Raw genomic sequence first — 26,510 nt, 5'->3', positions numbered from 1 at the left:
CATGTCTGACTGTTGATAAAAATGTAAAACTTAGAGAATGGAAAGTTCACCAAATGGTTTAATGAGGCACTTGGTCCAATTAGTTCAAGAAAAGTGTACATCAAATATGTCATATTTAAACTTCTGCAAGTGATTTCTGTTTTTGTAAACTATAATTACCATTTCTTGCTCAATTAACCTGAGCTAGCTGAGATCAAAAGGTGGCAGATGTCCTGACCCACACCTGGGATATCTACTTTGTAAGTCATGATGACCAAGTGAGCCCAAGAAGGAATTTTCCTGAAATAACATAGCCCATCATGAAAAGAAACATAGGGCCCAGGTGTCAGCCATAAAACAATGCCGTAAAACTGCCTATTTAATCCCCATCTGTACTTTGGTTCAAGGTCCAGGAAATCTAAAAACCTTAGTTGCTGACCCTGGGACCTCATGCCTGAGAAGGGGGGAAAATGTAGACTCTCTCCTGGGTGAATGCTTGGTCTCTTAGCTGTTTGAAGAATCTTTCTCTAACAAGAGTGCAAAGTACTGGGGGACAGAGATGACAGTGACAAGCTGGAACAGATGGAGGACGGAGCTGGAAATAGGTATGAAAAGTCATATTTAACAGACCAGTCTGGGGACACACGGAAATGGCATACTTGGAATTGAGGAAGGATGAGGTCAACTTTGAATTTTAAATCATTGATCAGAGTTGGGGGATGGGGTCTAGAGAGATGGCTCAGAGATTAAGAGCATGTACCGCTCTGGCAGAGGACCCAAGTTTGATTCCCAGCATCCCTGTTGGGTGGCTCACAACCACCTATAACTTCAACTTCAGGGGATCAGAAACCTTTGGCCTGAGAGGGCACCTGCACTCATTTGCACACACACACACACACACACACACACACACACACATGCACGCGCACATAATTAAAATTAAAATAAATCTTTAACACACACACACACACACACACACACACACACACACACGCGCGCGCGCACATAATTAAAATTAAAATAAATCTTTGGAATGATTGATTGGGCTTCAGGGAAGGACCCAGGGTGGTGACGAGGGTAGGGATGGAACGACGCAGGTGGGATGCAGTTCCACTGGACACCATGAACCTTTGCAGGAAACCTGGCCCAGAGAGGACAGAGATAGACTCACCGAGACCAAGATGCTGGCTGGATGGAGTGGGGATGAGAGTAGGAAGAGGAGGAAGTTTCTAGATGCTGCCACTGCAGGAGTCATTTCCTGGACAGCTCTGCCTCTCCCCCCTGCTCTCACTTCTAAGTAACTTTTTAAAATTTTTATGTGTGTGAGCGTATTGTCTGCATGTGTTTAAGTGTACCCATGTTGTGCAATGCCCTCAGAAGAGGTCATTGGATCCCCTGGAACTGGAGTTATGAATGGTTGTCAGCCATCATGTGGGTGCTGGGAACTGAATCTGGGTCCTCTGTAATAGCAACCAGTGCTCTTAACTTCTGAGCCATCTCTCTAGCCCTTCACTTCTAAATAATTTTAAATTTTTATTTTTATTTTATGTGTATGAGTGTTTTGCCTGCATGTATGTTGTGTACCACATGCCTGCAATGTCTACAGAGGCCAGAAGAGGGCATCAGATCTCTTGAAATTGGAGGTAAGGACAATTGTTAGCGTCCATGTGGTTGCTGGGAATTAAACCTAGATCCTCTGCAAGAACAGTTATTGCTCTTAACCACTGAGCCATTGCTCCAGCCCCCCTCCCCACTTCCAAGCAAAGGGGCCCAGAACTCAGCTGGGACACCCACAAAAGTGCCTGGCTTACAGCCAGTACTCCGTAAATGTTTGTTGAAGGAGTAAATGAAAACCTGTATCTGACTGGGTGCCAAGACAGTGATCTGACAGCTCATTCTCTGAGTGGCTGGGAAATGCTCCCAGCTGCAGTTTCTTAGTATCCCAAAGCCATTCGAGGGGCTCCCCTGTGCTGCCTTATGGCCTGGATACGTGTCTTGGAGAAAACACATTCACTGGGGTGGGAAGGTGTGGCTCTGTTCCTGGTCCCTCTCTTGAGTTCCTGTATGTCTTCATGAGAACACTGTAATCGTCTCTCTTCTCATTGCTGTGACAGGATACCTGGCAGAAGCGACTTGAGGGAGGAGAAGCTGGCTCACAGTTTAGAGGAGAGGTTGTACATCATGGTGGGGAAGGTGTGGCAGCTGGAGAGGCTCAGTGCATAGCGGCAGATAGAAGCTTGCAGCAGGACTTAAACACACCTTGCCAGGGAAGAGGGATGGGAATCAGGGCTAGTTTATATTCCTCAAGGCCCACCCCTAGTGTCCCGTGTCTGCTGGCTAGGCCTTACTTCCAGAAGGTTCCAAGACCTCTCCAAAGTGCCACCAACTGAGATCTAAGTATTGAGACTCATGAGCCTATGGGGATATTTTACTCCCAAACCATAAAAACGGTGTTGAAGTAGAACTTTTTATCAGCCCATTTCTCAGATAAGAGAGCTGAGGTTCCGTGTGGCTTAATAATCTTTCCATGGTTACACATCAGGTAAGAAGTAAAACTGATGGGAGCTGGGTAGGGAAGGCTGGGGTAGAGGGGGTGACACCTAATCCTTTCACCCAGAGGTGAATATTACTTGTTTGCTTGTTTGTTGATGGCTCATACAAACAGTGGCATGATGAACATTTTTGATCATGTATTTCTTTAAACATGGTATTTCTGTGAGGTGTATTCCCAGGTGTGAAGTTGGTGAGTCAAGGGAAAGCATAGGATTAACTCCAGTAGAAACTGATCAAATCTCACTCCCACCTGAAGAATGTGATCATTCCATTTGCTTCATAGCCCTGCCAACTCTTGGTATTGACTGCTTTTCCCTTTAGACATCTGGTGGGTTTCTAGTATATCTCATGGTGATTTTAATTACACTTTCCTGATGACTTTGAACACCTTGAGTGTTTACTTGGCATCTTGACATCCTCTTTGTGAATGGCCTTTTAAGCTTTTTACTTGTTGGTTTATGAGCTGTTTGTATTTTCCTTAGTGATTTGGGGGGTGTCCTTTGTATGTTCTCATATGTGTCTTTGTAAATACATACACTAAACATTCTTCGACATGTGTTTCCTGTTCGTTTTCTCAGTGCTGTCTTTGACCACTGCCAGAAATTTTAAATTTTGGTTAGCAAAGTTGATGAGATTTTGATGTGTCTTTTTAAAAGCTGAAAAAAATTCTTTATTGTTATGTGTGTACATGGTGAGGAAGGAAGGGTGAGTGTGCTACAGTGTGTGTGTGGAGATCAGGGACAACTTTGTGGAGTCAGTTTTCTTACACCTTTACATAGATTCTAGGGACCGAACACAGGTCCCCAGGCTTGCATGGCAAGCACCTTTACCCTCTGAACCATCTTGCCAGCCCCTTTGTCTTTTTAAAGAACTCCTTTTCTAAATGGGGTGGCCATGGTGGTAGGCATATATATATAATCCCAGCACTCAGGAGGTAAAGGCAGAAGGATCAGAAATTCAAGGTCATCCTCAGCTACATGGTGAATTTGAGGCTAGCTGGGGCAATATGAAACCCTGTCATAAAACAAAACAAAACATAAATAAAAATAAAAACTTCTTTTCTTCCCTAAGACCATGAAAATGCTCTTTTATGTCGTCTTCTAAGGCTGTACTGCTTACTCTGTCCCATTTCTATCTACAGTTCCCCTAAAAATAAGTAGCAGGGGCTAGAGAGCGGTTAAGAACATTGGTTGTTCTTGCAGAAGACCCAGGTTCGAATCCCAGCACCCACATGGAAGCTAACAACTGTCTGTAACTCCAGTCCCAGGGGATCCGATAGCCTCTCCTGACCTCCATGGGCATTGTACAACACGGGTGCGCTTACCTACACGCAGGCAATACATGCATACACATAAAATAAAAATAATAAATAAAATTAAAAAAAATAAGTAGCAAACTGCAGACACTGCTTGGTTCCTCAGAGGCTCTCGGCTTGGTGGCCGTCAGCCGTGCCATTTTAGAACAGAAAGTGTCTGCAGAACAAACTGGCTGTTGTGTTCCAGACTGTCAAGTCCCAAATTTGTTTCTCCTCCCTCATCCACCTCCACCTAGACCCTGTGATATCCTGAGGTGGCTCCATGGCCCCCTGTGCCTGAATGCAGGCAAGGCTTCCTCTCGTGACAGCCACAGTCAGCAACAAGTCATTTCTCCTTGATGTGTCGGTCCTGGTGCCTTTACACAAAGGGAGTCAAAAGTGCTTGGGCCTGGCTTCCCTCCCTTAGTGTGCTCTTGAGGTTCCTTCCTGCTGTGGCAACTACATGCTTTGTGAGCAGCAGCGGCCTCTATGTGGAGATTCAAATGCCCCCAGGAGGAGAGAGCCTCTGGTGCTGAGCCGTGTGTCCCTGGCTCTCTGCAGGATGTCACCCTGTGGGCCTCACCATCCTAGCTGTCTCTGACAGCTTTCCACAACCACTCTGTCACAAACAACCCTTCCTGACTCAGAAGCAGAAATCTGAAGCCCTAACTCTTTTCCAGAATAATAATAATAATAATAATAATAATCAATACATTCATACGCATATAATAAAAATAATAATAATAATAAAAGGTAGGTTGGGGCTGGAGAGATGACTTAGTGGCTGCTCTTGCAGAGTACCTGGGTTCAGTTCTCAGCTCCCATATGGTGACTAACAACCATCTTTAACTCTAGTTCCAGGGGAATTAAACGCCCTCTTCTGACTTCCGCAGGCATTGCATGCATGGGTGCACTTACACACATGCAGGCGATATACTCATACACAGAAAATAAAAATAACAAATATTTTTAAAAGGCATGTTGAAACATTACATACAATTATATGTAATATTAAAACACACAAATGTTCATTGTGCAGCTTGACACATTTTTACATATGTATACACACATCCCTCACAACCTCCCCCACCCCTGAACTCACAGAAAGCTGAAAAATCTTTCTAGTTTTATAGAAGGCCTCTCACACATCTTCCCAGTCACACCACACTGCAGGGAGTGTGGTGTGATGGTTAATTCTGATTCCCAACTTGACTTCTCTGAGTGACGCTAAGATTACAGAGCACATTTCTGGGTGTGTCTAAGTATGTCTCCAGAGATGAACAGTTCATAAGGGTTCTGACCTAACCAAAGGTTCCATACACTCAGGGATTCAAACTCTAAATAAACCGTTGTGGAGTGTGGGCCTGGGAAGGCACAGACTAGCTAGAGGCATACCTATGAGGGATCTCTAGACCTTGGCCTCTTCCTTTTATTCACTCTGCCTCTGAGCAGTCATGAGGTAGACAGCCTCCTCCATGCCACCATAAGGTTCTACTTCAGCACGGTGCAGAAACTACAGAGCCAGTCAATCGGGGCTGAACCCACTGAAACCATGAGCTAAAGTATTTCCTCCCTTAAACTGTTTCTCTCAGATAACCACAGACTCATGGTGGTCATTAGGTAATTATTATTCTATGGTCTAATACTTTGTTAGTTTTATCTGTTCTCAAGTGGCACATAAACAGAATTAGTGTATATTCCTGTGTCTTGTTTCTTCTCTTATCAATATCGCTACTTATCTCTTCTGTCCATGGACATATGCACTGATTTCTCTTGGGTCAATACTTAGAAGTAGAATTTCTGTCGCAGAGAAGCATATGGTTAGTTTGAGGAAGGACTATCATTCTCTGTGGTAGCTATACCAACTTACCCTCCCTGCAGCGATGGGTGGCTTCTGGCATGCCAGGTCCTTGGGACACTTTTATCACTCTCTTAAACCTTATCTCTCAGTAAGCAAATAATTGAATTTCTTTCTTTTTTTAGAGACAGGGTCTCCAGCTCAACTGGCCTCAAACTCACTTGTAAATGAGGTTGATCATGACTTTCTGCCATCCTGTTTCCACCTCCCGAGTGCTAGAATTACAGGCATGTGCCATCATACCTGATCAATGTGGTGCTGGGGACCAAGCCCAGGGCTTTAGGCCTGCTATATTTCATTTCTTTTTAAATTTTGATACCTTATTTTGTTTGGCTTTATTTTGGTTTTTTGAGACAGGGTCTCAAATAGCCCAGACTTCAAACTGGCTATGTAGCTTAGGATGAACTTGAACTCCTGATCCGCCCTGCCTCCACCTCCCAAGTGCTGGAATCATAGCCAAACATGCACCATGGCTTGGCTTTGGGTTATCCTTATTTGGGCGCAACTTCTACACCATACACTGTGTCCATTGTTAGGGTACAGCTCGGTAATTTTGACTATTTATACAGTGTGGCAGGCGGCCACTGCAATTGCTTGGAGCATTCCATGCCCACTTCTGCTTCTGGGCAGCTGATTGCTGCCCCTGCCCCGCCACAGTCAGCCTTGGCCAGCCTCCTCCTTGTCAGTTTGCTGTGCAGCTGATTGCTGCCCCTGCCCCGCCACAGTCAGCCTTGGCCAGCCTCCTCGTCAGTTTGCTGCTCTGGCCAGTTTCTACAAAGAGAGCTGTACACTATATGACCTTTGAGTTGATCTTCCTTCATTTAGCACAGTGAGCCTCATCCATATTTTAGCATATTCATTTTAGTACTATTACGTCATGTAAATATATCATGTTACCTATCCACCAACTGATGGACATTTGAATTAGTACCAGTTCTTGATTAGTCTAAATATTGTTTCTATGAATGTTTGAATTGAAGTCTTTGTGGACATATGTTCCCATTTGATGGGGGCGGGGGAGGGTTAATCTATTCCTAGGATGGGAATTGCTGGAAAATCCATTGAATACATCCTACCCTTCATAAAAGACTGCCAAGCTGGTTCCCAAAGTGGCTGTGCCATTTGTTTCTGGTCAACAGTGTTCAATACACTCAATGCTGGTGGTGTTTGTAGTTCTGGCCACTCTAGTGTAGAGGGGACATCGCACCAAGATTCTCATTTGCATTTCCTCAATGAGTAATGAGACTTGGCATCTTTAAAAATATTTTTATTGGTTCTTGGAGAATTTCATGCAATGTATTTTGATCATATTCAGACCCCCTCCCCCATCTCCACCCCAACCTTGCTACATCTCCCCCTACCCGACTTCATGTCCTCTATTTTGTTTTAAGTCCTATTGAGTCTAATTTGTGTCCCCAAATGCTCTTCCAGTGTGGGTTCATCCCCTAGAGCGTGGTCAACTTACTTGGTGTCACACTCTTATTAAAGATAACTGACTTTCCCTTTTCCAACAGCTATCAATTGCCAATAGTTCCTATGCTAAGGTTGGAGCTTCTTGCCCACTTTCCCCCTCTATGCTGGGATTTTTGTCTGGCTTGAGTTTGCATAGATCTTGTGCATGCTGACACAACTGTTGTGGGTTCTTACGTGCCACTGCCCTGATTCTGGAAAACACTGTTTCCTTGTAGCCGTCCACCACCTCTGGCTCTTATGCTCTTCCCGCTCCCTGTCCCACGATGATCCCTGAGCCTTGGGAAGAGAGGGTTTGATACAGGTGTCCCACTTAGAGCTGAGCACTCTGTAGTCTCTTATTTTCTGCATGTTGAGTGGTTGTGGGTCTCTGTGTTAATCACCATCTGCTGCAAGAAGTCTCTCTGGTGAGAGTTGAGCAACGCAAAAGTCTCAGTATCTTTATATGTGTTCATTGACCATTAGGAGAATTTCTTCAGTGGAATGGCTATTTAATCTCTCTCTCTCTCTCTCTCTCTCTCTCTCTCTCTCTCTCTCTCCCCATTCCAGGAGGTCCCACTGTGGCCAAGGTCACCATAGCATTATCTGCATGGTCCATATAGGCTGTGGAGGTCGGTGGGGTTGGTCAAGCATCTTGTTTCTGGTCATCCTCTAGGTGTGCTCACCAGGAGTGGGTAGCATGGGATGGCTGCCTGGATTGGCCTCAGGGGAGGACAGGAGGAGGAGTGGGAGGCTCAGAAGGTACCAGGATGGCCTTGCTTCTGATGGGAACATCCAAATCACATCCTAGCCTCTGGCCATGGCGATGCACATTTGTAATCCCAGCCCCAACTCTCAGAGGAAGGAGGACTGTGAGCTTGGGGTCAGCCTGGGCTATGTAGTGGGGCCCTGTCTCACAGAAGAAAGAGAGGGAGGGCACCAAAGCAACATAAAATCATGAGAATTCACTGCACCTGAACATCCAAAACCACACTGGGCAATCTTTTCTGGAGACAATGAATTGTGCTGCTTTGTGAAACCAAGGATTTGTTTTTATTAAGTGTACAAGGATATAAATATATACAAATATATATTTAGTTCCCTATCCACTGTTTTAACTTTTATAAAAGCTTTATTGAGAATTTCATACATGTATATAATAAGGTGTTTTGATCAAAGCCATGCCTGCTCCCTCCCCTCCAACATTCCCCCCTCTGAAGAGGTAACCCTAAAATCTTTTAAGGATTAGATATAAGCTCCCAAATACTTTTGACATTTTTGGCCTTTGGAACAGAGTATGTTGCTAACGGGCCCAAGGACATTTTGACTTTTAGCCCAGAAACTGGCTACATTTCTTTGGGGTCTTTTTAACCATCCATGGTTTTATTTGGCAACAATCACAATTCCCTATTTTATTTGATAGCAATAAAAATCAACTCTTCTCTCTTTAGCTATTTAAAGGTAAATAAAAGCTAGGATGGAGAGATGGATCAGCAGTTAAGAATCGTTGCTGCTCTTCCAGAGGACCTGAGTTTGGTTCCCAGAACCCACATGGGGTGGCTCATGACCTCCTATAATTTCAACTCCAGAGAATTTCCAACCCCTTCTGGTCTCCACAGGTACACATACTCCAACTGGTGCTCACACACACACACACACACACACACACACATGAGTCCCATTTGTCTCCTTAGTGACTGCTTTCCATAGCCTCATTCTGGCTGTATCTCTCTTTGCCCCACCCCCCTTCACCCCCATCACTACCTCACCTATTCAGAACTGGTTTCTAAACATGAAGAGCAAGCTGTGAATAGTGGGCCGGGGAGGCGACTCAGGCAGTATAGTGCTTGCTGTACAAACATGAGGACCTGAGTTCAGATCCCTAGCACCACATTAAAAAAAACTGGTGGGAGGGGGCTGGTAGATGGCGCAGTAGTAAAGGCTCTTGCCATGCAAGCCTGACCACATGAGTTCAATCCCCAGAAAACACACGGTGGAAGGAGAGAACCAACTCTTGAAAGATGTCCTCTTATCTCCACATGCATACCGTGGCATGCAGCCCCCCCCCACACACACACACACACACACACACAATAAATCTTTTGTAAAAAGAAAGCCAGGCATGGTGGTACATACCTTTAATCCTAGCACTCTGGAGGCAGAGGCAGGTGGATCTCTGTGAGATCGAGGCAAGCCTGGTCTACATAGTGGGTTCCAGGTCAGCTGGACTACAAGGAGATCTTGTTTAAAAGAAGAAGAAGAAGAAGAAGAAGAAGAAGAAGAAGAAGAAGAAGAAGAAGAAGAAGAAGAAGAAGAAGAAGAAGAAGAAGAATTAAAAGCCTGAAGCAGGCAGCATGTGAGTGCAATCTCAGTATTAGGGAAGTACCAGTTAGGACTCCCAGTTGGGAAAAGGAACTCAAGCACATGAAAGATCAGTGTTTCAGTACCACGGAGAGAGATGGCAGGTCTCTTCAGCTGTGAAATGAGTGACAGTAACTCAATAGTTATTCATAGTTGTTTGTTGCTGTGTGTGTGATGGAAGGGAGGGCAGGCACACATGTGCCACGATGCACTTGTGGAGGTCTGAGGATAACTGTGCAGTTGGGTCTCCCCTTCTACCTTTACATGGGTTCTGGGGGTCAAACTTAGATCGTCAGACTTTCACAGCAAGCATCTTTACCTGATAAACCATCTCTTTGGCCTGTGGCTTGGTTTTCCAAAGCTGAACTTCTAGTATGCAGTTAGCACTCAATAAATGTGCCGATGTGCTCAGAGGTATTTCTTTTTTCCCCCTAGTTTATCTTTTTTTTTTTTAACTTTTACAAAATCTTTATTGAGAATTTGATACATGCATATAAGGTGTTTTGATCAAATCCATGCCCACTCCCTCCCCGCCAACACCTCCCATATCTCCCCATCACTTTTTTCTTTTCTTTTGTTTTTTCTTCTTTCACTTATTTATTTTTATGGGGATTTTGACTACTCTAGCATTCCCCCCTCTGAAGAGGTAACCCTAAAATCTTTTGAGGATTGGATACAAGCTCCCAAATACTTCTGACATTTTTGGCCTTTGGTACAGAGTATGTTGCTAACCGTCTCGAGGACATTTTGAGTTTTAGCCAAGAAACTGGCTGCTTTTCTTTAGGGTCTTTTTACCCTAACTGCCTAGCCAATTCCTACCTCCTATTCTTATCACACCATCCTCTGAAGGGGTTACCCAAATCGCCAATAGGGAATAGGGACACAGACCGCTCTGGCGTCTTCCATGCTGAACAGGGACGCAGGGTGAAGCAACTGGAGTACCCCTTCAGTGGGTCTATCTGAAAGACTCCCAAATCTCAGAGAGATTTCTTCAAATAAGATCTACAAAACCAAAAGCACCTGAGAAGGTATTCAACATCATTAGTCATTAAGGAAATGCAAACCAAAGCCACCATGAGATGCCTCTTCATTCCCAAAGGACGGCTACAAGTAAAAACAGTGCTAAAAAAAACTGTCAAAAAACCACATATGCTGCTAATACTGTGGAACAATTGGAATTCTTTATTATTATTATTATTATTATTAATCTGTTTGGAACAGGGTCTCCCTGTAGCCCCCGGTGGCCTGGAACTCACTATGTACACCAGGCTGGCCTTGAACTCACAGAGATCCACCTACCTCTGCCTCTTGAGTGCTGGGATTAAAGGCGTGTGCCATCATGATGCCTTGACGATGATGATAATGATGATGATGATGATGATGATGATTTGTATGAGTGTATTGCCTGTGTGTTTTAGTGCACTCAACCCATGGAGGTCAGAAGAGGGCATTGGAGTCCCCTAGAACTGGAGTTACAGGCAGTTGTTAGCTGTCATGTGGGTCCTGGGAACTGAACCTGGGTCCTCTGCAAGAGTAGCTAGTTCTCTTAACTGCTGAGCCATCTATCCAGCCCCACAATTGGAATTCTTATACACTGTAGGTGTAAATGTGGAATGTCCCAACTGCCATGGAAAACCATTTGGAAGTTGCTCAAGTTACTAAACACAAGCCAGGCATGGTGGTGCATGCCTTTAATCCCAGCACTCTAGAGGTAGAGGCAAGAAGATCTCTGTGAGATCAAGTCCAGCCTGGTCTATATACTGAGCTCAAGGCCAGATGGAGCTACAGAAAGACCCTGAACCAAAAAACAAACAAACAAACAAACAAACAAACAAAATATGAGAGAAAGAAAGAAGAAAATCACAGATCATATGATCTAGCACATGTCTATATGAACTAGCAATTCTACTCCTATGTATATGTCAAAAGAATTTAAGGACTATGGAGATGGCTCAGCAGTTAAGAGCACTGGCTGCTCTAGCAGAGGACCTGGGTTTGATTCCTAACACCCACATGGTGGCTAACAACCATTTGTAACTCCAGTTCCAGGGGAATCCAACACCTTCTCCTGACCTCTGAGGGCATTGCACAGCCCGGGTGCACTTATACACATGTGGGCAATACACTCATACACATAAAATAAATAAAAGAAAAATTTTTAAAAAAAAAGAATTGAAAAACTCATATGTAAATTGGCATAGCAGTACTGTTCACAGCAGCTGCAAGGAGGGAAAGTCCCAAATGTTCATCAGGGGACAGATGCAAAGAGCAATTTGCCCATCAGTGGAGGGATGTATTTCATACAAAAAGACTGAAATCAGAGAGTGGGGAGCAATGTGCTAAGTGGAAGAAACCGGACACAGAGGGTCATATAGTGTGATTCCATGTATTTGAAATTCAGAATGGGGAAAGTGTGGGCTGAGGCTGGGGCTCCGTTGACAGAGTGCTTGCCTAGCATACACAATACCCAGGATTCAATCCCTAGCCCCCCATAAACTGGGTGTAGCAACACACATCTGCAATCTCAGCATTCCAGAGGTGGAGGAGACCAGAGGTCAGGAGTTCAAGGTCATCCTTAGCTACATAATGAGTTGAAGGCCCACCTGGGATACATGAAATCCTGTCTAGAAGAAAGGAAGCATAAGCAAACTTGCAGAAGCACAAAGCAGATTAACGGTTTCCAGGGCTGGAGAAGGGGAGGGGGTGACTGCTTAGTGAGCACGGGGTTTCCTTCAGTGGTGATGGCTGCTCAACACTTCCAATGTACCCAATGTCAGTAAATATTGCGTGCCAAAATGGTTAATGTGGTGGATTCTATGCGGTATGTATTTTATTCTTAAAAAGACAAACATAAAATACCCAGAGGGACCTGCCCCAGCTAGAATCCTCCAGGACCAGCCTGTTTGTTCCCAAGCTACCTTTTTTTTTTTTCATGCTGTGACCCCAGGGTCTCTGTATTTGGGGTCAGCTATTACCACAAGAGCCTGGAGTAGTGGCTCGGCCGGCAAGCACCTCCCTTCCTGATCCCTGGTTCCTTGCAGATACTGGCTTAACTTCGAGTTCTACCTGGTGGATAATTCTTTGGAGACAGTGGACATGCCTTTAGTGAAGGCTTTGGTCCAGAACATCAGCACCAACATCTCAGAAGATCTGCTGTTCTCTCTGGCACCCTCCCAGGTAAAGCACTCCCCCAAGCCCATTGGCTGGCTCAGGCCACTGCTGGTGCCCATCAAAGCTAAACCTTTTCAAGTCCCATTGGGCAGAACTCTATCACTCATTAACTGAGCAGTGAGTTAACTGAATGAGCGGGCTTTGCTCGTGGATTAGCAGGGTGCTGGGAGATCTCTGAGTTGACCCTCCCACCACTGCCCTGTGTGTCCTCAGGAAGTCCCCTTCCTCTCTGAGCTAAAAGTTCTTATCTGAAAGAGGAGCGCTCAGGCTTCTCCAAGCCTGACGTGCCCATTAACCTCTCTGCTGGGGCACACATTCGCAGTCAGGGAAGGGCGTGCTTGGCCTCAGAGGGGTTGAATGGGAGGCCTTGGCTTTTACACTGGCCGGATTCAAACTGGGTCTCTGCCTTTACCAGCTAGTGTCATTGTGTACATGTTTCTTTTCTGAGCATCAGTTTCCTTATCTACAAATGGCAAGAATATTCCCCACTTTCAAGAGTATCAGAAGTCAGGCAGGGTGGCATACACCTGTTCTCCCAACATTCAGAAGGCAGCGACAGAAGATTGATCCCAGGTTCCAGGCCAGCAGGGACTACACAGGTAGACCCAAACAAAACAAACTGTAAGAATATTGGGAGGAGGGTTGGGGAGATAGCTCAGCAGTTAAGAGCATTGGCTCCTCTTGCAGTGAACCTGGGTTCGAATCCCAGAACCCACATGGTTGCTAACAACCATCCATGACTCCAGTTCCAGGGAATCTGATGCCCTCTTCTGGCCTCTTGGGCTCTGTATGACACAGGTACACTTACATACATGCAGGCATAAAATGCATACACATAAAATAAATAAACAAATTTATAAAAATTTTAAAAATTGGGAGGAGCATGTGAGTTAATACAGGAATTCCTGGTCCAGCGAGGGCTCAGCAAGGCTCCGGCCTCCCTGCAGGATAAAGCTGAGGGCAGAAGCTCACATCCCCCAACTTTCTTAGCCTTTTATTATGCTGAGCCCTCTGCATGGGGTGTACACTGGCCCCAGCTATCACCCACTTATCCTTTTGACAAGGTCTGGACTGAGAGGGAGAAACTAGGACCTCAGCCTTAACTCTTCGCTCCTGTTCCCATGGATCTTTCCAAGAAAAGTAGCTGGTAGGTGTAGGCTGTAGCCCCAGGAGACCCAGGAAGTCAGACTAGACAAAGCACGCTTGGTGATTTTTGCCGAGGTTTGTTCTAATGTTTTGACTACTCTTAGTAAAGTACTTTGCTGTTGGGTGGGAAGGACTTCTCATTCAACTTGAACTCATGAGTCCTTCATCACTGTTTTCCTTCCACACTTATAAGCCAAATGTGGATGCACACAGATGTGCTTAGTTGGTCCCTGTGGTGGGGAAATTGGGACTCCACTGAGGACACCTGTCTAAGGACCCAGCAGTGATGAGCAGAGCCTAGCCAAACCCAGTGTCCTGACTGACAGTCTTGGGTGCTGCCTTTCCCACCCTCCCCAGTGTGCTGCAGTTTCCCTCCCAATGGGGGCAGTGGTGGCACCTGAGCTGTGGTTTGGAATCCTCAGGGTAAGATGTGCTGGGTCTGCTCACTGAGGACACCTGTCTAAGGACCCAGCAGTGATGAGCAGAGCCTAGCCAAGCCCAGTGTCTTGACTGACAGTCTTGGGTGCTGCCTTTCCCACCCTCCCCAGTGTGCTTCAGTTTCCCTCCCAATGGGGGCAGTGGTGGCACCTGAGCTGTGGTTGGAATCCTCAGGGTAAGATGTGCTGGGTCTGCGGTTGCAGGTACCGAGGCAGGTGATGATGTTTGAGGACAAGTCCAGCGACAGAGTCCGACTTCCCAAGAGCCTGTTTGGAGCCCTGCCCGGCAGCGAGTCTGTAGTCCGGCTGGCCATAACTGTTCTGGACATTGGTGCAGGGAATATCTTCAAGGTAAGAAGATGCAGGCTTCATTGGTCACCTGGCTAGGGTCTCTGACTCCTGCCTGCCCCCAATACTGTCTCTAATACAGCCTGGTACTCACTCTGGTACCTTAACACCAGTGCCTTTCAGCTGTGTATGGAGTCCAAGGGTGTTTGCTTGTGCGTCCTTGTGCATGTATAAACACACATGCCCTTTTCTATTCCTGAGCATACACAATCGCATGTGCTCAGATGCAAGCATGTCCATATGGGCAAATGTTCTCACCCTTGCCAATGCATGCCAGGTGTGTGTTCCTGAGATGTGTATCCATTTACATGGACCTAGATACCTGTACCTCTGGGTATGGATGCATTCACCCACCTAGAGGCACCCAGTGACCCCCACTACCTGGCTGGTCTTAGCCCTGAGCTCCTCCAGTTCAGAGGGTAGAGGGGCTGTGGAGGACAGCAGTGGACAGCTGTCAGGGGTCAGCTTGTCAGCAAAGTGGTCTAGAGTCTAGAGACCTCCCTAAGCAGGCTACAGGGAGTGGCAAGAAGAAGGGCACCTCCAGGCCCTGGGTCTCTGATTCCCTGGTCTCACACTTTGACACCAGGCAAGGTCAAGCCCTAGCACTTCCAGGACTCCCAGCCAGGGTAGGTGGGGTCAGCACAAACTATAGCCTGGCCTCCTGCAATCTCCCCCTGCCAGGGCCCCCAGCTCTACCAGGACGATGACAGCACTGTGTTGAACAACCGCATGGTGGGCTTGCGTGCTGGCCGGATGAATGTCACTGGACTGTCAGAGCCTGTGGAGATCACCTTCTTCCATCAGCATCAACCACCTGTGAGTCCCCTGCCCAGAACTGGCAGTCACTGTGGGGCATAGAGTGTATGGGCTCTGAGCAGATGTGCATGGGACCTCGTGCCCCTTACCCTTCTACATACACCCAGGAAAAGCCATCAGGGCCATGTCTAGAGACACTCGCCTGTCCTGTGCATGTGTGCACGCACACTCCTACACTCCCACTCCCAAGTTCACAGAGGCTCAAGGATCTAGAGAACCCATCTGTGCCCACACTTTGCACACCTGCCATGTAATGTTCTTGAAGATAGGCATAATTAGACATGCAAACCTTCCTGTGGCATATTTGTGCACACACACACACACACACACACACACACACACACACACACACAATGGTCCAGGGGACAACAACAACTTCCCCATGCAGCCCACAAAGGACTTTCCTCCTAACACACATGTAGCTAGACCCTGGGGAGCACACTTCCTTCTCCCCTCTCCCTTGCCCTGCTTACCCCCTGTCCTACTTCCTCTCTTGACTGCCACTCTGGTTTCAGAACATGTTCCTCACCTGTGTATTCTGGGATGTGGCTAAAGGTAGGTCTGAAAGATTCTTTCTGGGGTGCAATAAGGGGAAGCTACAGGCTCCTGTAGGGGTAAGGGTGGGGTAGGGGCCAGTCCTCCCCTACCTTCTTCCTTCTTTTCTCCCACACCCTCACCACCCCATGACCCACAGGACGCTGGGCTTCCCAGGGCTGCTCCACCAAGGAGATTGGAGGTTTAGAGACTGTCTGCCTCTGTGACCACCTGACTTTCTTCGCCCTGCTGCTGGTAACAGTCCATGCCACCTTGATCCCAGTGATCTAGCTTCTGCCCCTAGGAGAGGCTGCCTGGTTGGTCAGGGTTTGGGGGGGGGTCTGGCCTCCCAGTGATGTGATCCATGCTCGGGGTCATCCACAGAGACCGATCTTGGACCGGGCCACGGCACAGGCCCTCATTTACATCTCCCAGGCAGGCTGTGGAGTCTCCATGATCTTCCTAGCCTTCACCATGGTTCTTTATGTTGCTCTGAGGTGAGTGGCCCCACTTCTATTTCCTCCTGCCCTCAGGTAAGTGGAAAGCACATTTGTTCTGTGTCTTTTCTGCTCCTCAGTCTGCTCACTGGCAAGGATAGACTAGGGGTTAAAGTGTGTCAGGCTATTTCAGTGGAAGTGGCATAAACTCAACTCAGATTGGCCAAGAAAAGGCATGAGTGATTTGTGGAACTGGAAAACCCACATTGTACAGTCTTAAGGTAGGGCTAGAACCAGCGGCTCAAGCCAAGCTACCAAGACTTGGTCTCCATATCTCACAGCTTTGCCCTCCTTCATCAAGAAGGAACCTTCGTTTACCCCTGGAAACTTTAGGGCTACAAAGTCATGTTCCAGCTCCTTAGATGTTCAAGCAGAAATGGCGGTCCAGAACCCAGGTCTTCAAAACAATTATTTTGAAATAATTATAAACTAACTGAAAATTGCAAAAGCAGCACAGACAGTCTGTGGTCCCCTCCCCGCAACTTCCCCTGGTGACATCTTTTGTAACTGTAGCACTGCATCAAAGCAGAAAGTTGGCAGTGGTAGACCAGCCCTAAGTGGACTTGAGACCTCCTTCAGTTTCACTGCTTCAGGAGTGATTTGTGCCTGTGTGTACATGCATGTGTGATGGGTGTGCATGTGTTTGTGTGTGTGTACATGCAGGCAGTGGATGTGATTTGTAACACCCTAAGATGAATTTACACAGTCCCTTGTTCAAAAAGTGTTCCTAGTCACACTGAGCAGCAGAGCACTAGCCAGGTGTGAGGCCCTGTGTGTACAAGACTCTAAAGGTCGTGCCCCCAGGTCGCTGGCTGCTCTTTATGAACGTATGTTTATCTCACAAATACCAGTTGTTTTAGGGTCTGACTCAGATCATAGGCCCACACCTGAACAGGTCACTGTGGTCACAGGGTGGAATGGACAGGCTGGTCAGGCCTTGGATTTGAATAAGGGACTAGTTACCACCTCCCCTTCTTTATGGGTGAGAATGGGAAAGGGTGCCCTTTAGGGACACCTAGGCTGATTTCAGGAGAGGAATGGGTGCAGGACAGGTACAAGGGGCAGACAGCACTGGCATCTGGCTCTGCCGGACCAGGCCCTGGCCAAGAAACCTTCAGACCTGCTGATCTGAAAGAGCCCGTGGGAGCAGCCTCTACTCCAACTTGTCCTATCCCTGACCCTGGAGCTCAAGCTAACAGGAACCCTCCTGCAGTAACCTTTGGGCCGCCTGTCCTCCCTGTCCAGGGCTCCCCGTTGCCCAATGCCTTGGTCACCAAATAGCCCTGGATTGCAGCTCTTGTGGGCCCCACCCACTCCATCACTCCTCTCTCCCACCCCTCTGAGTTCTGGCCTGGGACCCAGTCCCTACCCCTGCTCCCATCCTCATTCTCAATATTCCCAATGAGCTAAGTGTGACTTTCCAGCTGGCTGGGCTGCTGGTCCTTGAGCTGGAACTGGAGTGCAGAAGAAATAGTCACCACCTCCCAAAGGTACGGTGTGGCATCTCAGGTGAGGTGGACCTTGCCTCTGATCTCTACTTCAGACAACCCTGTGCTCTCTCCCTGAGGCAAGAACCCTTCTAGATCTCATTTGCTAGGAATTCAGAGTGGAGGCCCCAGAGAGAAGCAAGTAACACTGGGTAGGGAGACTGGGACTCAGGCTCTGGGACTTTAGGAGAATCCCTGACCCTCTCTGAGGGCCTCCCCCTGCTACATCCTGGATCTCATCCATCCACCGTGTGCAGGCCCACTCACCTAACTGATGCTTCTAGAGCCCACATACCCACTGTGCCCTGAAGCCTGGCATGGGAGGCCCTCCCATGGCTAGTGGAGGGTAGAGAGTTCCACTGTGCTGCTGGAAAACACCCAAATCAGCCTGGCGCATGGGTATTCAGACAGGGTCTGCCTGAAGGAAACACGCAGTGGGCGTGGGGGTTGGGGGGCAGTTGAACACTGAGTAAAAATCAGGAAGGCCAAGAAGTGGGTAGAGGGGTTGGAGAAATGGCTCAGTGGTTAAGAGCACTGGCTGTTCTTGGGGAGGACCTGGATTCAGTTCCCAGCTATGGCGGCTCATAATCATCTGTAACTCCAGTTCCAGGGGGTCTGACACCCTCTTCTGACCTCTTCAGGCATTGCACAACACAAGCACACTTAAAAATGCAAAGGTGAGTGTAGTGGCACACGGTAGAGGGGTTGGAGAAATGGCTCAGTGGTTAAGAGCACTGGCTGTTCTTGGGGAGGACCTGGATTCAGTTCCCAGCTATGGCGGCTCATAATCATCTGTAACTCCAGTTCCAGGGGGTCTGACACCCTCTTCTGACCTCTTCAGGCATTGCACAACACAAGCACACTTAAAAATGCAAAGGTGAGTGTAGTGGCACACACCTGGAGTCCCAGCACTTGGGAGGCAGAGGCAGGCCGATCTCTGTGAGTTGAAGGCCAGCCTGGTCTATATAGTGAGTTCCAAGACAGCTGGGGCTACAGGGAGACCCTGCTTCAAAAACACACACACACACACACACACACAAAATGCAGATAAAACACTCATACACGTAAAATTAAAATATGTAAATAAAAAGGGGTGGAGTAAAGGAATGCAAAGGGGCACTGAGAGAGCCAGAAGGGCATGGTCAAGGCCAGGAGACATGAAACAAGACTCTCTCAGTGTCACAAGTTACACAGTTTGACTGTGAAAGGTGAGACTGGCAGAACCCAGAGCCCACAAGGCCCTGAGGGCCATGAGAGGGCTTATGAACTTGAACCTGAGTGCTTGTACTCTGACCACTGGCAGGGGTGAAAGCTGGACCATCAGACAGAAGCTGGTCATGGGGATGATTGCCACTGGCTGTGGGGTAGAACCGAGGTAGAGAGATGGACTAGCGTGGCCACCCCACAAAAGCTGTGGCCCTTCTTGTCCAGGTTCTCCCTGCAGAGGTTCAAGTCGGAAGATGTACCCAAGATCCACATGGCTCTGAGCAGCAGCCTGTTCCTCCTAAATCTTACCTTCTTGATCAACGTGGGGAGTGGCTCTCAGGGCTCCCTGGCTTCCTGCTGGGCCCGGGCTGCTGTCTTCCACTACTTCCTCCTCTGTGTCTTCACTTGGATGGGTCTGGAAGCCTTCCACCTCTACCTGCTGGCTATCAGGGTCTTCAACACCTACTTTGGGCACTACTTCCTAAAGCTGAGCTTATTGGGCTGGGGTAGGCACTGACTGGAGGGGTGGTGGGAAGGAATGAAGGGCTGAAGGGGGGCACCTAGAGGGAAGTCCAACTTGAGGAATGGACGACTCGAGAGGTTGGAGGCAAAGCCACCAAGGGAATGCTGGCAATGCCCACTTCCTCCCCTCGCACGCAGGCCTGCCTGCTCTTATGGTTGTTGGTGCCGGGAGTAGCAACAGCTACGGCGTTTACACCATCCGTGACCAGGAGAACCGCACCTCACTGGAGCTGTGAGTGGGACCATGGGAACAAGGGGTCTGCCAGGCTTCACAGGAGGGAGGTGGGGAGAGAAGGATATCCTAGGAAGACAGCAGCAGTGTCAAGGCTGATCCAGCTGGCTGGTGGTACAGGGGATAAGCTGAAGTGTGGAGATAGGGAGTGAAAAGAGAGAGGAAGCCTGGGCAGAGGGAGGGAGAACAACCAGGAAGCAGGGAGCCCTGCTCTCCCTGAGGTCACCTCTAGCCCCAGCAGCACCTATGGGCAAAGTATCATAGGCAACTTCCCCATGTCTAGCCAGAGCTCCGGAAGGTATGCTGAATTTGAACCCCTACCTGCCCCCCTCACCCAGGCACTCCCATATGGGGCATAGTTCTTTCAGGTCTCCTGCCTTGTGGTATGGGGGAAGCACCTATGGGCAAAGTATCATAGGCAACTTCCCCATGTCTAGCCAGAGCTCTGGAAGGTATGCTGAATTTGAACCCCTACCTGCCCCCCTCACCCAGACACTTCCATATGGGGCATAATTCTTTCAGGTCTCCTGCCTTGTGGTATGGGGGAGCAAGTCAGACCCTCCAAATGTACCCACCACTGGGCTATGTCTCTCACTAGAGGAGCTGGCTGAGCCTTTCACCTGCTCTAGGGCCTAAAGGTCTAGAGAGGTGAAGGTCCCCTAAGGGTGTGTGGTGGCCATAGAAAGATTAGGGGGATTAGGGGTCACTTTTTATGTAAGGGACCCACTAATCCCTCTCTCCCAGGAGGGCAGCTGCTTGGGGGATGGTTCCAGAAGGGAATCTGAATGTTTATGATAAGCTTTCTGACTTTAGAAGTGGCTGGCTTTTTGCAACATAATGCAGAGCAAATGAAGCATGTCTTGGGTTGACTTAGCTCTTGGACAGCACTGGCCAAGACACCAGGCTGGACCTATGGACAGCCTTTGCCTAGGAAGAAGGCAGGGGTGGATGGGTAGCAATGAGGGGATGTCTTCTTGGTTGTTGAGGATCAGCTAGGAGAGGCCTCCTGGGACTTGCTGGTCAGGGGTTCCCTCTCCAGCCCAGTGATTTCCCACCTTCTTTAGGTGCTGGTTCCAGAAAGAGCCTGCCCTTTATGCCACTGTCCATGGCTACTTTCTCATCACCTTCCTCTTTGGCACTGTGACGCTGGCTCTCGTAGCCTGGAAGATCTTCACAATGCCCAGCGTTACAGCAGGCAAGGAGCAGGGGCAGACCTGGAAGGCGGTCCTCACTGTACTGGGCCTCTCGAGCCTGGTGGGTATGACCTGGGGACTGGCTGTCCTCACACCCCTGGGCCTGTCTACCATCTACATCTTTGCCTTCTTCAACTCGCTACAAGGTGAGGCTCCAGGGTCGCCAAAGGTTGTGTCATGTGCACCAGGGGATGCTGGGAAGTTAGGGAGAGAGAAGTTTGTAGGAAATGGGATTCCATAATGGCTAGCTCAAATCAAAGGTACCCTGGGGTTCAGTGGTTAAGAGCACTGACTGCTCTTGCAGAAGACCCTGGTTCAGTTCCCGGCACCCACATGGGGGCTGACAACCATCTATAACTCCAGTTCGAGGGGATCTGACACCCTCTTCTGACCTCCATGGGCACTGCATACACATGGTGCACTTACATTCAGGCAATACACTCATGCACAGAAAATAAAAATAACAAAATATTTTTTAAATCAAAGGTACTAATTTTAGATATTTAGGACTATTGTAGGATCAAGGGCAGCAAGGTGGCTGGATTCCTAGGGGATGATACTGGGATCAGGAAAAGCCACACAAATCAAAGCAGTTACTTTCCCCGTCTTTTGTTTTGGAGCTGAGTGTTGCATCTTATCCGGCCTCTCTGGCAGCTCTGTCTTCAATTTCTGCTTTCCAAAATGGCCACCTAACATGGCTGCCTTAAACTTTTGTGCCCTAAGTCAGATGACTATTTCTGGTCCAATCAGCAGCAGTCAGGTCCAACCAGGAAAGCAGAGTTATAAGATTTGATGTCCCCATGACAGTCCTTAAGGATCTGTTAAGGTAGGAAGGAAATGATTGATTGCTGTGTCCGCTACCTGTTCCAGCTGGTCCATTCTCTGAGACCCCAGAAGTCAGAGTCCAGGCCATGGGTCATTTTCCTCCTGGTACTTGTGCCTTTTGCTTCCCACTCCTTCATTTACACACACAGGTCAAAGGGTCATCGTGCCTGACTGTGAGAAAAATAAGTAAGAAGGGAGTGACAAGACTTGTCCCATCCAGGGATCAGGGCGCTGGGAACCCAGGTGTCTCTGTTGCGATACTCAGACTCACAAGAGAATGGCTGACTCCTATGCCCCATGAGTCTATATGACAGGAAGGTTTGGAGCAGGTAGACTGGGTTCAAGTCCCAGGTTCACCCACTGTACTAGTTAATTTTCTTATTGCTACGACAAAACACTTGACAAAAGCAACTTAATGAAGGGTTTATTTTGGCTCATGATTTGAGAGTGCGTGGGGAAGGCATGATGCAGCTGGTCACATCATAGCTGCAGTCAGGATGTGGAGAGAGCTGGGTGCTGGTGCTCAGCTCTCCAAAATTTTAAAATTTATTATTATTTTTTAATTATTTAATAACCACATGATTAGAAGAGGCATTTCATTACAGCTTTAACACATTCAATAACAATTTCCAGAGCAAAGATGCATCTCTTTCAGTGTTGGCTGTAAATTTTTAGGTTCACAGTTGAATTAATACAGTTATCCTTTAAAAAAGATCCCCATTTCATTTTAAAATATACTGTTTCATACAGAATTTATTATTTTTATTTTATGTATGCATGTATTGCCTGCATATAGGTAAGTGCACCTGTGTTATGCAATACCCAAGGAGGATAGAAGAGGCTGCTGGATCCCCTGGAACTGGAGTTACAGACAGTTGTTAACTGCTATGTGGGTGCTGGGATTTGAACCTTTGTCTTCTGCAAGAACAGCCAGGGTTTTTAACTGCTGAGCCATTTCTCCAGGCTGGTCTCTTAAAAAAATTTTTTTTAGTTACATTTATTTGGTTATTTATTTGTCTGTGTGTGTGTGTGTGTGTGTGTGTGTGTGTGTGTGTGTGTGTGTGCCATGATACATATGTCCTCACCAGGCAACAGCCTGCAGAAGTCAGTTCTCTCCTTCCACCATGTGGGTCCTAGTGATTGAACTCAGGTCATCAGGCTTTACCCACTAAGCCATCTCACCAGCTCTCTTCCTCTTTTATATTTAGTCCAGGACCTCAGCCCCTGGAATAGTGTTCCTTATGTTTAGGGTGGGTCTTTCCACCTCAGTTAACCTGATCTAGAACTTCCTGCACAGACATTCTTGGCGGTCTTCCAGGTGATTCCAGATCCTGTCAAGTTGACAACATTAACTATCATGAGCTAGCATCCAGCAAGTCACTTGACACTTCCGGTCCTCATTCATCTCTAAATCAGGACAGCCCCAGTCCTTTTCCCATACATTTAGTGATGAATAGCTATAATTGTGCATGTGTGGGACTCAGTAGATCTTCAGTACATTGAGCATATTACTAGAGTCCTAGGCTAGAAGCCTGACTCTGGGGTTCCCGAATGGACCAGGCATGGCCACATGCCCCAATCAACCAACTGCTAAAATCAGCAATGAAAAAGGAGAGTAAGTTAGCTACTCAGAATATCCTTCCTGGGAAGGAACAATGGGACCAGCATCCTCCGTCTTGACTTCAAGGAAGTGGCAACCTCAGGGTTATACAAGCAAGGATCAAAAGCAGCATGCAAAGCCAGCACCTGCTGATCATCTCAGAACAGTGATGCAGGGACTTGCCCACAATAAGAAAGTCACTCCCACCTTGGGGTGGCTTCAACTCTTGTCATAGAATGTTCCTTTGTCAGACCTATTGTTCCTGAAATCCAAGGTGACTACAGGAGAGAATTACTCAGAGAAAAGGACAAGTCAGAAAAGAAGATGGAATGAGTTAGGTCTTCAGATGAGGGCAATGACTGGAGTCTTCTGGGCACTGTTCCCGTGCTCTGGAACAGGATGCTATAAAGGCTGTCTGTTGATGATGTCAGCCTTGAAGGTGGAGGATTGCCATTTAAGCAAACACTCCTTAAATGTTTAACCTGTCTACTTGCAGAGTTGAGACTACTCTGACCCAAAGTTTAAGGTAGCAATAAGAGAGATGCCAAGCTTTGAAAACTCTGCTTTGAGTTACACATCAGCCTCTGCAGATCCAGGTAGAAACTGGTGCTTTGAGCAGAGCAGCCTCTAAATCTGTTTCGGACACTGTATGGAAAGTGGCAGAAATCAAATACACACGCTCTCTCTCATACAAAGATCCTTTGTATGAACACTTGAGTCTTTATGTGCAAATGTATGGGGTGTGGATGTGGGTGCAGGTCCCTAAACTAGACAAAGAATCAGACAGGGAAGAGGTTTTAAGGCAGCAGGAAGAGGGTAATAGAATGCAAGTGACATGAAAGTGGAAAGGGTGTAGGCTGTGGAGACAGAGGAGACAGGAGAGGAGAGGATCAAGTGAAAAAACTGTGAAAATGCCACAGTGAAACCTACTATTACTTTCTATGCTAATTAAAAAACAAACAAAATAGATGATTACTTTGGGGCCATCTGAGGGTATCTCCAGCTAAATAATAATCATGAGTTCACATTTGGAAAATCCCAGGGGTTAAGGATTGGGGAGGGAGGCATCGTGAAGTTTTAAATGACATGATTCTTGCATAAGTTGCATTAATATTTAAGCCTGCATGTCTCACTCTGGTGATTTAAGTTCCAACTGAGTCTAAGTTATTCAGTATTTTTATCTTCCTCCTCTATGCAACAGAGCCCTTGGTATCTTCAAACTGCTCACCGAACTCCTCAGTATTGTCGCTGTATACTGTTTTCATTATAAATTCCCTCTAAACACACAGTTTGTACTTCTTAGTTTCTGTACTTATTCCAAGTCATCTTGCTGGAGTGCATCCTGTAGTCATCCTTTAAAGAAGAATGGTAAGGGAGCCCAGAGTGGTAGTGGCATTGGTTTTTATATGTCTGAAAATACCTTTATTTGTGCTTCCTTTTCGGTGATAGATGTATGTGTATTTTATTTCAAGACCACTGGTTTTTGATTTCCAAGATTTCTATTTGGTTCTCTTTCAAGAGTGTGTTTCCTTTTTGCGTCCCCCTCCCCTCTTAAATTCTTGAATGTTTACAGTGGAGCCCCTTCCGAATCCCAGCCTGCCCCAGGCTCACCAATACCATTTCCTCACCACAGGAGTCTTCATCTTCTGCTGGTTCACCATCCTCTACTTCCCGAGTCAGAGCCTCAAAGCCTCCTCCTCTGGCACTGCTCACCTGAACCAGGCCCCCTCCACTTCACATGAGTAGGTGACTGGATTCTGCCCTCAGCTCCAGTTCATCGTGTGACCTTGGACAGCTCCCCACCATCCTCTGGGCTCAGTTGCCTTCTCTGTACATCATGCCTGCTGAGGGAGAGGATGGGGACCAGGCTGGACCATGTGGTTTCAAAGGTCTCATTCAGCTATCACCACTGGTCCTAGAAGCCACAAACCCTTAGAGTTCCTCTAAGCCTGAGAGCCCCTGCCAGCCATGTCACCTTTATCCTTGCTGTGTAGACAGCTCTTCTCAGTCATCAACCACCTTGTCTAACAAAAGCCTGAGCCAAAAACAGGAGACTTGTTGGTATAGCCCTTTGAATGAGCCCTGGCCTTTCTCCATCCCCACTTGTCACTGCCCCTACAACTCCATCTACTGTCTACCTGTCCCCCTGAAGGGCATTCAGAAGGCTGTGGTCCCCTGCATTCTGGGGAAGCTGAGGGCTCGAGATTTATTTTGGGGGTGTGATGATCTCCCACCTGCCTACTCTAGGTTTGTCTTTGCCACCCCAACAAGGCTCATTCTCATGGAAGTGACCCTACCACTGAGGGGATGAGATCCTTCTAAGTACCCAATACACTGAATTTCAGAGAATGCCACTCAGAGTGTGTGCTCTCTGGAGCACTCCCTCTTGGCCCACCTGACTGCCAGGTGTATGACCCCCTCTCTGATCTGCGGTCATCTTCGGGGCTGGCGGCACACCTGCCCCATCCACATCGGTGTGTGGGGTGGAGGAGTAAGAGGAGAAAAGGTAGTCCTTCCCACAGCCTCACCTACCATTTCAACCCAGTCTGAGCTGGGTTCAACCCAGGCCTGGCCATGTTAAGCCAAATAGTTACCACATAGATTTCAATAAATAAATTCTTCTTGGCTGAGTAAATGGGGGTGTGTATTTGCAGTAATCTGATGGGGCCTTCTGCCAAGGGGGCGCCTCAGGCAGGACCCACGTTATGCATGTCAGTTTCAGTGGCTCAGTTTTCATTTTGTCCAGCGACTCCAAACTGCCTAACCACGGGGAGTTTTCTTCAGTAGCTTAGGTGGAGTACAGCAAGAGGCACAGCCCAGCACTGCTGCCTGCATCTGATGGAGTTCCAGCATCTTTTAGGGACCTCCACTCAAGTGAAACCAGATCCTTGACTTCGCCAAAGACAAAAACATCAGCAGCATCAGTGTGGAGTTAGAGTTCATTAAAAAGAGATTTTTCGATGGGCGTGGTGGCACACGCCTTTAATCCCAGCACTCAGAAG

General features: G+C 47.5%; 1 protein-coding gene across 1 annotated transcript in view; it reads left to right on the top strand.

The window, feature by feature from the left end:
* The window catches only part of Adgrg3 (adhesion G protein-coupled receptor G3), a 32,638-nt gene extending 6,519 nt beyond the window's left edge, over positions 1-26,119 (top strand). Inside the window, exons 3-12 of the mRNA XM_008834929.2 lie at positions 12,536-12,671; positions 14,453-14,599; positions 15,278-15,412; positions 15,928-15,967; positions 16,107-16,201; positions 16,331-16,443; positions 19,362-19,642; positions 19,797-19,890; positions 20,955-21,229; positions 25,142-26,119. Coding sequence (XP_008833151.1) covers positions 12,536-12,671; positions 14,453-14,599; positions 15,278-15,412; positions 15,928-15,967; positions 16,107-16,201; positions 16,331-16,443; positions 19,362-19,642; positions 19,797-19,890; positions 20,955-21,229; positions 25,142-25,254 — 1,429 coding nt within the window. The 3' untranslated portion in view covers positions 25,255-26,119. The remainder of the gene's footprint in view (positions 1-12,535; positions 12,672-14,452; positions 14,600-15,277; positions 15,413-15,927; positions 15,968-16,106; positions 16,202-16,330; positions 16,444-19,361; positions 19,643-19,796; positions 19,891-20,954; positions 21,230-25,141) is intronic.
* The last annotated feature ends 391 nt before the right edge of the window (positions 26,120-26,510 follow it).

Source organism: Nannospalax galili, unplaced genomic scaffold (assembly GCF_000622305.1).
Source record: "Nannospalax galili isolate Female #2095 unplaced genomic scaffold, S.galili_v1.0 scaffold957, whole genome shotgun sequence".
NCBI lineage: Eukaryota > Metazoa > Chordata > Mammalia > Rodentia > Spalacidae > Nannospalax > Nannospalax galili.
Note: the sequence above shows the minus strand (reverse complement) of the source record. Positions and strands in the feature narration are given on the sequence as shown.